The sequence below is a fragment of the Haliaeetus leucocephalus genome, unplaced genomic scaffold, assembly GCF_000737465.1.
Source record: "Haliaeetus leucocephalus isolate CR32 unplaced genomic scaffold, Haliaeetus_leucocephalus-4.0 Scaffold2, whole genome shotgun sequence".
In the NCBI taxonomy this organism is placed as follows: domain Eukaryota; kingdom Metazoa; phylum Chordata; class Aves; order Accipitriformes; family Accipitridae; genus Haliaeetus; species Haliaeetus leucocephalus.
Window position 1 is genome coordinate 2,961,827 of NW_010972438.1, and position 11,995 is coordinate 2,973,821.

The 11,995-nt window shown below is 42.2% G+C and overlaps 1 protein-coding gene across 1 annotated transcript in view; it reads right to left on the minus strand.

Moving 5' to 3' along the window:
* The window catches only part of LOC104833653 (contactin-4), a 130,095-nt gene extending 126,498 nt beyond the window's left edge, over positions 1-3,597 (minus strand). Inside the window, exons 1-2 of the mRNA XM_010570482.1 lie at positions 3,518-3,597; positions 2,301-2,476 (exon numbers count right to left, since the gene is read on the minus strand). Coding sequence (XP_010568784.1) covers positions 2,301-2,476; positions 3,518-3,597 — 256 coding nt within the window. The remainder of the gene's footprint in view (positions 1-2,300; positions 2,477-3,517) is intronic.
* Positions 3,598-11,995: the final 8,398 nt, after the last annotated feature.

Below are 11,995 nucleotides of genomic sequence, written 5' to 3' on the forward strand. Positions count from 1 at the left end.
ACAGGCCTCCGCGATCTTTCGCCTTCGTGGGCCATTCCCTCGGGCTGCAGTTCTTCACGAACTGCTCCAGCATGGGTCCTTTCCACGGTGTGCAGTCCTTCAGGCACAGACTGCTCCAGCGTGGGTCCCCCACGGGGTCACAAGTCCTGCCAGAAAACCTGCTCCGTGGGCTCCTCTCTCCACAGATCCGCAGGTCCTGCCAGGAGCCTGCTCCAGCGCAGGGTTCCCACGGGGTCACAGCCTCCTTCAGGAACCCACCTGCTCCGGCGTGGGGTCCTCCACGGGCTGCAGGTGGATATCTGCTCCACCGTGGACCTCCCTGGACTGGAGGGGGCCAGCCTGCCTCACCAGGGTCTTCACCACGGGCTGCAGGGGAATCTTCGCTCCGGCGCCTGGAGCATCTCCTCCCCCTCCTTCTGCACTGACCTTGGTGTCCGCAGGCTTGTTTCTCTTACATGTTCTCACTCCTCTCTCCGGTGGCTATTTTCTCCCCATCCCAACTTTTTTTTCCTTCTTAAAAATGTTATCACAGAGGCGTTACCACTATCACTGATTGGCTCGGCCTTGGCCAGTGGCGGGTCCGTCTTAGAGCCGGCTGGTATGGGCTCTCTCTCGAACACAGGGGAAGCTTCCAGAAGCTTCTTACAGGAGCCACCCCTGTAACCCCCCTCGCTACCAAAACCTTGCCACATAAAACCAATACAAACTGAAGCAAAGATGTTAAAGGTTTCTTATTTTTGTGCAGAATTCTCTGCATTTGCAAGCTCTTGATTAATAAGCACCTAACAATTTAAACAAGTAAGGAAGCTGATGTATTTCCACTCAAGTAGTCTGTGGCTACTGCACTTGCCAGCATCAGGATCCTCCCTCCAAGTCCCACATCCTGAACTTTGAAGCCCAGGACCAGCGTCTAAGGAATTGCAACCCGGTACCCAGCTTGTCCTTGAACGACTGACTTCAGCAAACAGTACAACCCCAGCCAAGGGGGAGCTGAAGTTCTTTGCTCTGAATAAGGATGTTTCCCAGGCTCACCCTGCCAGCTAGCAGAAGGCCACGATTTGTAAGACAGAGCCTGCTGTGAAACACGTGGTCATCAGAGAAGCAGACCAACACAGTACTTATGAAGTGATCACCTTGACATACTGAAATGTGGAGTGATGGGATTGGTCTTGAGGAAGCTGTTCATTACCCATCCAGAGTGAAAACGCACCTTCAGTCACGGAAAAACACACGCAGGTCATAAGCAAATGGATAATATATTGTAAACAACGCAGGGAGACAGAGGACTTGACTCTACTCACAGTAATATTTCTCATTACAAATCACCTCTCTATATTGCGTGAACCTGGTGTTTATTGGCATTTTTACTTTTCATTTTTGTAGCTGGAGTCCATCAGCTTCTCTTACCAGTCAGTCAAAAGCATCTTTCATTAAGCACTACTGAAAGCCCAGCTCACCATTACTGATAGCTTCATGTCTGTGAATGGAATGGACTGCCTTGAACTCCTGCATGTGCATGCAAGGATATTTCATAGCAGCTCCTGCTGTAATTACCAAGCTGCTAGGTACACCCCTCCCAGGACAACGGCACAGAGAAATCACAGAGATGATGGATGAATAAGTCCATGTATCTATTCTCTGCCTTCACTTTCTCAACTACATGAGAAAAAAGATGACTCGTGGTCCTGCGTTATCATTTGCCCACTCTTACAGACTTTATCCTGTACCTCAAAATGGCTTTACATAATTTCATACAATGCTAATTCACATCAAGACCTATGTCTTTTGTTATCCTTGGCTTTCAACAAGAAGCTGCAACTCTGAATTTAACTCAAAATAAATACAAAGCAGCCTGTTTTCCCTTCGACACACAGTGCCAAAACATCACCCATACCTGAAAGTACTTGTACCTAAGAACTGAAACGTAGGACTTGTGAAAACTGTCATTGTGAATTTAACCCTTATAAAGAGCATGCTCCTTCAAATATTTTGAAGCTTTAATTCTCCACTGAAAGGAAAAATCAATGGTGAGATCCTGTTTGCCAGATACTTTCCTAGGTGGCCTCTTTCTCAAGAAATAAGATATTTTACCCTGCACACTACATACAATTTTAGCTAAATAATCATAAACCAATGCATCTATTCCTCATTCACATTTCCCCTCTAAATCCAGGTGTTTTCTCTACTGCATGAACAGCTCAGAAAATACTGTGTAATACATTAGAAAAGGTTAGGAAAGGTGGCATTGCTCTCAGGTTTTTCTAGCATGCTGCAGGAATGGAGGTTGCCTTGTTACTTACAAGCAAACTGAAGCTTTGCTTCTCTGCTGACAATCGTTCCAAACGGGTTTGTTGCTACACACTGGTATGTTCCGGTATCTTGGGTTTTATTGGGATTATTGATCAACAGGTTGCCTTCCACCACGCTGTAGCGGTAATCCATACCAATGTCAATACTGGTTCCATTTAACTTCCAGCTATAGCACAAAATGCCAAAGTTAAATTCTGCTAATATTAATGGATGCTCTTGAGTATTTGAAAATATAACATGAAGTAAATAAAGAAAGATTTAAAACATCTTTTGACTACTTACTAAAAAAAAAAAGCATGAAAATGCAAAATATTCCAGTATTTAACTGAAAGAGCAATATCCTTGACATATATTTCAGTCTCTGATATGATTAATGTTTCTGTAGTTGCTAGTGCTGCTGCTCTTTGGAATTAATCATTTTGCAAGGGGAAGTCCCAGAAACAGGATCTTTAAACCATTCAAGTCCACTGAGGTTTTGGTTTTTGATTCCACTCCCGACTTGCTAGCTGTTTGTTTTTAAATTTAAGAAAATTCACTCACAGCAGATGTTGTCACAAACGGGGGCACTGAGAAATTCCAGCACCACATTGCCCCAGTTACAGCAACCCTCATGCCCACCAGCCCTCAACGGAGCATGCAAGGGAGCCACAGCCGCACAGCAGCTCCAGAACGTACAGAGAAACAATTTGAGTATGTTTGCACCAGTGAATCAACAGAGTTTATTGCATTAAATAGTCAGTCGTTTCAGAAGACAGCACGGTGGCTGAGGTCTGACGACTCTAATTGGTTTCAGAGTGGCATTTACTTTGGTGAAGAAAATGAGAAAGGTATTAAAGGAAAAAAACCAGCAGCCTAAATGATTTATAGCAGTAGCATCACTGTAGTAGTATACCATCTTTTTTCTAAGGATTGCAAAGCAGCTACTAAAGCTAAAAACAATTAAGAGCTTTGTCCATGTTTATGGAAAAGGATGGTTAATCTGGGAGCCAAGACTATTTATAATCACTTCATAACCTTTTTGAACTCTTGTCCAAATTTTACAATTGCATTGCAATACGTAGTAATTTCCTGATGCCTGTTTTTTTTGTTATCAGCATTGTGGCAGACTCCAGGGGTATCACTGAGTTATACTGCATGATACACGTTCTTGGGGGATACTGCTGTAGCGCAGAGATCGTGCTAAAGAATAGTTAAACATTCAACAAACCCAATGGTTGGTCTGGGATTTCCTTTTACTTCGCAGCTCAGCTTCACTTTCTTTTCTTCTGAATCCAAGGGGAAGATCATGCTGTTGGGCTCCTGAAGGAAAACTGGCCCGTGCAGTGTGTTGTCGTCTGCATTAAACAGAGGAAAAATGTGACAGATATTTGATGGAATCTCCATGTAGCCAGTGTTAAAATATAAAATGGTATCTTAGCAGCAAAAGGCCGTGTATCGTTCACCCTAGAAAAGATGTGACAATGACACCTTTTTTTTTTTTTTTATAGCAGCCAGATTTTTTTTTTACAGAAGTCATTGAACCCAAGTGTGGTCAATGTTCGTGAAAATGTCTGTGCACTAAACAGAGCACAGACTGAAACTTTACCCAAAGTTCAAACAAAAGGGAACAGGCAAAGCTTACTTCAAACCAGAATGCTTAGTTTCACCTTTAAAAACTGAAATATTTTCACTGTAAATTAAAAACCCACATCATTAAATACAGCTACACAGTAATGAGAGCCAGAGATTCACCAGCATTTACAGCCCCCAGGAAGCCCCTCCATTAAAAGTGGTTCTGCCATCCCTGGATTGAAACCTTTTTGCAGTCACAGGGCGTAACTGAGCATCAGCCCCTCGGAGGGGACCCTTGGCCATGTAAACCCTTTTACGTCTTCTCCCCTTTCCCAGCGGTGATGCTGCAGGGATCCCCCAGGCACCAGCCCTTGTACCTCACCGTACTCCCTAGGGACAAAGGTCCTGAGTGCTTGGTATGAACTGCATCGGCAAGCACATTACAAACTTGTGCACTCTGGAGTATTAAAACCTCACTCTAAATACAGGTAGAAGAGTGAAAATATTTTGGCAGAACAACCTTCAAAGAGTTCAGTAGTCATTTCACAGCAGTCCAGCAGTCTGAGGTTGGGGATTACTTACAGGAGCCTTCCTTGTACTGACTTTTGTTCTTTATTTTAAAAACACATTTTTATCTTCTGTGTTATTAACTCCTTCATATCTTCTTTCCTCTCTCCTCAACCACTTTAAATTTTCATCTTATCAGTTTATCTTTTTTCAAACCTGGAACTAAGGGTAAGCATTGCTAACAGGAACGGTCCTGAGGTACAGCTTTTCTCTGCCTGCCACTTTGCAGTTACAGGATTTCATGAAATATGTCAACATTGCTCAAAATGCCCACAAAAAGGTACAACGTAAATTCCCTGCTCTCCATCCTGTTTGTATTAGACAGTTTTATCTTCACGGTAGCTGTTCAGAACATAAAGGAAACCAACTTTTCTTCCCTGAAAAGATCAGCTACCTTGATTTCACCGAGACTTTTCCGCCCATCAGTGTCGATGTCTAGCTGCCTCCCTTAAGGATAGCGCAAGTAAGGACCCAGTAAAAACTGCTCCCAGTCAGAAAGCCTTTTAGCTGAATAGAAGGAGCCTTGCTTTAACATTTTTTGAACATTTTCCGATCATGTTCTGCCCTATCATCTTTACAGCAGACTTCTGTTCTTGCAGAGTACTGACGGGACAAAGAGCAACTGCGTGGGCCATCAGGGTGCTGCTGGTGGTACCCACAGCTTCCTCGCTGCCCAGGGCAGGGACTCGCAGGGACGCGAGCATGGACGTCGCTTTGGCCAGGCAGCCACGCTGCTGTCTGGTCTGCTGCCAGATGTCCATCTTGGTGGACATGCAGGAAATTTGTGGGTATAGGAGGTCAGAGGAGAATGAATAAATAAAATATAGAGATGATGGGATGAACAAAAAAATTAAGAAAGAAAAAGGAATGAACAGAAGACGATGCATCTTCCCAATGGGAGGAAGGTGAGTATGAATGTGAACAGGCCTCATATCGCCCGACACTGGGAAATCACCTGGATTTATTAGGGACAGAACAATAACTCTCTACTCCAGGGAAAAAATTCTGTCATCTCCACAGAAGGATTTCAGAAAGACTATGCCAGGAAGATTATAATGGAGCAACCTCTCCCCCGTATCTCCTCCCTCAGGCACCACCACAAAAGAGAATGCACTAAGCATACAGTCATATCGGTTGTATTTATCTTTATTTTTAATTATATGTTAACGATATCTGACTGAGACTCATTTATTATTCAAAACACATTTCACATAATCTCTAGCTTTAAATTATACCTGTGTGCAACTTACTGTTGCTGGCATAAAAAGATAATAATAACCATAAAGCATACAGGGTTAGATTATGATATCCTGACTTGTTTCTGAGACCCAGGGCTGCTTCACTCCTTAAAAAGTCTCATTCACTGTAAGAAATAATATTAGAATCTGGCCCATTGAGTACTATATTAACAGGTTTGAAAACAAGAGAATTAAAATATATTTTAATTTATCCAGTTTTCTAACTGTAAAATACAGAAGCTGGCCTGGTGCTCAGGTCCTGTGTAAGAATCGCTTCAACTCCCATAGGCAAGGAGCTTGATTGTGCCGGGACAGGCACAAGCCAGACCATCCCAGGTAATCCAGTTAGCGAACCGTGCTGACTCAGGTACGTGTTGCATCAGCTGTGTCATCTGCCTCACACCCCACAAAGGACTCAAGTCACACTACGCTGTCATTTGCTGTTATTTCAATTACGGTGTGTCAATTTATATCATATCACATCATGCTAAAGGTCAGATTCTTGGTCCTCCTCCCATCACAAGAAAATATACTTTGCATTAAAAAGTAGATAGCTCACCTATTTGAGTCGGGAAACAGACACACAAACAAATCTAAGGGTCCAAACGTGTCCCCATATGACTAGGACATCACTTGGCTGCAGGATCAGGGCCCAGACCCTTACGGTGTAGCGTCCTGGGGTGAGACACTGGTCTTCAAGGTATAATGAAACTGGTCCACATGATGCAACAGGGTGTTTGATAGGGAGTTACATTTGTGAGAAACATCACAATCTGCCTACATAATTAATAAGCAAAGTACAATTTAGAAAACACATCAGACAAAACGTAAAGAACTGCAAAGGTAGAAATAGTCACAAACAGGTGAAAAGGCTAAATAACTTAATTTGCCTAAGCTAAAATAGAAGCTCATGGAAGATCAAATGAAACCGCTCACCAAATATTATATCTGCTGCTGACACTAACATTCAGCTTTTACATGGCAAAAAATGCTTGCCCTTCCTGTTAGCCAGCGAGAAGAAAAGCCCTGGTGCAACTACTACTTGGCTTTCAAGAGAACAGTGTTGGGTAAGGCAGGGAGAAGGTCTGAAAGCAGCTGCCAGCATACCAGGGGTTCAGAAGAGGAGGAAAAACCTTGCAACACTGGGTAGATAAAATTATTTTGAGTGCCTTTCTTCTTTCTCTTATTGCTGCTTGTGTATAACCAAGATAAGCAAGTCCAAACTATTTAATCTTCAGCCTGTAGAGTCCTTTTGCTACAGTCCAATGCGTGATTGAAATCAGTGCAGCCCAGATCCTAACACGGTGTGTGACAAGACTTGAGCCACAGTACCTTACAGAAGAGGAGGATTTGGTTCAAAGAACACTAAATAGTCACTAATAAATAAAACAAACTGCTGTCTACATTCTTACAGACAGAAAACTAAAAGTACCTGTACCATAAATAGTCCATTTTTGACTAACTTACGTTACTGGGTAGAAACAGATTTCAGATGTTTGGTGTCAGCACAGGCAAATGCATTTGCTCTGTTATAGTGTCTGGTTTTGTGGGAGCAAAGTTTTGCTATTCAGATAAATTTGAAATGTGAATTTTACACTTTTTTTTTTTTTTAAATAAAAGTGGTAACTTCTTTTCTATTGCAATAATGTTCAGGGACTCACAATCACAAAGCAACAACACATTTTTAGCTTATCACTGATGAACACAACTAGCTGCTTGATCCACAGAAGCCCACTGATGCCAGAAGGTGGTTCTTTCTGGAGCTTAGCAGGCTTTTCCCTTGCCCTTATCAGATTGCATTTATTAGGCTCTCTTTTGGTCATTTAATCAAACAGAACAATGAAGCAGTGCATATATGTATGTACGCACATGAAAGCTGCTCAGTTATTTTAGCTCACTTCGCTCTTTACGATATTCAGCAACTACTGCATAACCTGTGCTACTCCTTACACATTTGTTACTGTCCTGGGAAAATACAATAAGTAACCTTCCCGGACAAGCTAACTGTTGAGACACTCTCCCAGTGACAGATTTTATTGTTCTGAGTTACATTTCTTTTGCTCGAGCCCAAAATGAGTTAACCCAGAATGAACACTGAGCTGCCCTCAGCTTAAGACAAGTTGCAAACAAGATTGGTTACCAAAAAGCATTTTTTTTTTTTCCCCTGTCAGATGAAACAAATGTACTACTGCTCTGGGTCTGCCTCCTTTGAGCAAAGTGTATTTCTTTCAGTAAGATGCAGGGTATAGGAAATTTCAGCAGATTTCATGTTCAAAGAAACACTTTTAAACACAGTACGAGGGGTATGCCCATATGCTGTTGGACAGAATGTGATAGATAATTTAGATGAACATGCTGCTATCCTAGCTTCTGCTGAGATCCATACACCTTTTTTTTTAACTAGTGAATCACAAAATCTACTTTAAAATGCCAGATTAATTTAAATACATTACAAATGAAAAGTATATTTTCTGTGTCCCTCCAGTACCCTAAACCTGAAAGCCAGCATATCCAGTAGGATGCTAAATGCTTGTCATCTTTCTGCACTTTTGAGGAATTGAAACATGAAGAACGTCAGCTGAGGTTAATTCACATGAACAGGTGAAACCATTCCTATTCTCTCTGAACATTAAGCCCAGTGACGGATATCGTTACCTAAATGGAACTGCTTTAATTTTCGTTGAAAGTTATGGCCAATTTGAGAGAAGGTTTAATTGAATATTCCACACTGTAGGGAAAGATAATAACTAAACTGAAAAGAGAATTCTTGGAGTATATCCAGTATAAATGATAAAAATCCTTTCCTTGTTTGCTGCCGAGGGAATTGGTTTCTGCTATGTATGCTGGTGTGTTTTCATACAGCACTACAAGTCAGTATTTCTTCAAGACAAAACTGCACCTTGGGAAGAGCAACTCTTCAGGAAACTGGAAAGTGAAATGGATAGGACAGCTCAAGGGCATCACTGATTAACACAACAGCCTGCTCTTCAAGGTTAGTCAGCTGCATTACGTCCTCCTGAGCAGGAGAAGACTAAATTGGATGGCTCGCTCTTTATTTTTTGCCTGTCACTTCTATTAACATCAACTGTGTGCACAAATGGTGCTAATGGCTTTGAAATTACAAGAAAGCAATTTTTACACCAGATAGTGCTACTACAAATAATTCTGTAGACTTCTCAATGAACAAGACCTGCTAAAGGTGCTTCCCATTCAATAGAAACAAAAAGTGTATTTAAAAAGAGGAGATCTAAAAAGTCTTGTATGAAGTGTTATTTTTAAGGGAAAGGCCTTGTAGCGCTGCATCTTTGGAGACAGTCACCAGCCTGCCTCTGCTGTTGGGCTGCTAATTGTTCCTGCCTACCACTGCACCATGGCTGACCCACATGTTTAAGAAAAAAACAGTCAAGATTACTAAAGAGAACAAACCAACAACAACAATCAGATACTTTCATTGGGAGCAAAGCTGAAACAAATGATGAGCCTCTTTTCCTCCTTCTCATCATCATCACCCCACCACTGCATAAGATGCACTTTCTGCAGTTCCACTGCAATACTCTGAGCTGCAGGAGCAAAACACCCAGAGATCTTGTCTGAGACATCCCCTGCAGACTTGCTTCTGGGGTAAGAAGCTGGATGAGTAAGAGACCCACCACCTCTCTCCTGACCCCTTGCAGCACCAGGCTGCAAGACTGGGCTTGTTTTGTAGCACCCTACAGCTCTCCAACAGGGACCACGAGCCAGATGGCTCCTCCTGCTATCACCTCTGTTTTCTGACATACTTTTATTTCCCAGATCGCTGCTGTACCAAGTACAAGAGCAGTTAAAGTGGAAAGCCATGCTTGACAGGTGACATCTGACAGGCAAGCATCTGATACCCAAGTTCAAAAGCGGTGTCAGATATTCCTCAGAGACAGTAACGCAGCCATAAAATCCAGGGGCTCAGAAGACAGGAAGAAATAAATCTTCACTCTCGTAAATGCAGGCATGGAAGAGCTCCAGAATTTGAAATGGAGACAGTAATGGTCTGACGACTCTATTTACAAGTGACCCAAGTATCTGGAGCAGTTTGAATTAAAGGCAGGGTTAAACACATCCACCTCGATGCGAGTGTGCTCTGACTGCCGAGGGAAGCCCGGGGTCCATCAGTTAGGGGAGGTCAGGGGCCAGCCCGCCTGCTGCCTCTGCCCGGGTCCTGCGACGCCGGAGCACAGGAGCAAACGTGCAAATGCCAGCTCAGGGAGTTCATCTGTGAAGCCTCTCATTCAGTCTGACTGTCTGTACCACAGCGGTGTCGTAATTTTACCTATTTAAATGCCACATGATTAATTATAGCAAATGTCATCAAGTTAGCACTTTAAAAAAGAAAAATGATCTTGCTACCTGATCCATACATGCAAAAGCAAGCAAGTTTTCCCTGTGCCTCATCTACTGGGTCTAGACAGCCGGGAGGAGGCAATTCCCAATGCAGCGTAATGAGTGACTTGTCCTACGACAAAAACGTTATTTAATAGAATGTAATTTGTGTTCTCTTAGTAAGTCAACAGCATGATTATCACCACAGATGTTCTCTTCAGTATACGATAAAAGCACATTTCTCCATTACTGCAGAAAATCACAATTTTCTTCACCGAGCAGCGTTCTCCCTGAGTCATCACAGCTAACATCAGGAAAATAAACACATAAACTTGCACTGCTCTGTTAAGGATGATATCAGCCCACAATAGAGCTATGAGTAATTCTAAGACAACAACACTAATAATAATAATAACAACAACAACAACACCACTAATAATAAGAGGAGGAGGAGGAGTACAATAGAAAAGCACTGGGGCATCTGCAGGTCCTCTGCTGAAAGATCAGTTACAAATATAACACAGAACCAGCTGCCTGTTCATTAATGATCAGGTTATTTGTTGATCTCCAGCACTGAAATACTAGAAACAACCAAAGAGATATTTTTGAAAGATGCTTTTAAATACATAAATAATAATCAGACTTGTTCTGATGTCTTATAAGTTAAGCTCTAGCCCTGAGGAAATCATTCAGCAGAGTTATATATCCAACCCTAGAAACCAGGATTATGACAGGAAATTAAAATACTGTCCCTACCTAGCACAATACATCTATTGTTACCATTGGGCAGTAATAAAAAAAAAAAAAAAAAACCCCAAAAAACAACCCACCTCCCATTTTTCTTCTTGAAGTAACAAAGACATATTCGGGTTTTGAGATGAATAATATTAATTTCACCAGGGTTCTCAAAAGCTGCTGCATAACACATCTATTCTGAATGAACATATTCTGTCACTAGGAATAAGAACACTAAACCTGCATTATCTAAAAACCTACCATAAACTGTTTGCTCCTCTAGACTTAACTATGGGATATAGACAGCTTAAATTATCTTTGTTGTTGTTGTGCACATGCAGCTTTCGTGGATTTGAGCTGTGACCAGAAATCCACCTGCCAGGATGACACCAGCATGTTGCTAAACTGAGCCCCGGTCAAAATCCATGACTTGGCTCTTCAGTCACTGGATACATTTTCCTCAGTTATTTTCTTCATTCTCCCCTAAGATGATCGCTGTAACAACTCATGGTACTGTGTAATTACTTAATCGGTCAAATCTGCTGGTTACAAGAGAAAAAATAGTCACTCTCTCACATTAGCTCATGCTCCTTTTGTTTCACCAGTGTACATGGAGACAAAATGAACATGCTCTTAGAGACCAAACACTGGGACTATTACAACTCCTCTGTGAATGAAAATGAAATGACAGGTATGTTGGACACCACCTGTAAGGGCTGTGCTCATTCACATGCAACTCCCTGCACTTCACCAACTGCAGTTGAACACCTTGAAAATGACGCTTGCCAATGCAAACGTTATTTTGCCACTCTGCTTTTGAATACCGTATGCGTTCAAAGCATCTCTGATGACTGGATTGTATAGAACCTTAGATGAAATACTGGTGTTTAATCTGTTTCGTGGTTTATGTATTTTTTACTTCTTTCAACTCAGGACATGACATACTTTCAACCAAGGAGGTCAGTTAATGATAGAGAAATTGGTACTTAAGGGAGACACAATTGCAGCTCATGGTCTACTCCATCCATGGCACTAACCTTAACCACTGAAGAGCAGCTCTGAGACATCTTGCCTCAATCCGTTATCCTCATCGATCACCTGGCAGGCAGGTGGCCTGTCACAGCCACAGCAGAGGTAGCAGCCACATCCCATGCCTGATGAATTGTGGCCTCAGGTTCTCAGAGTCTTGTGCTGTTGGCAATGGTGGCTTCCAGAGCGGTTTGTAACCTCCCAGGAAAGCA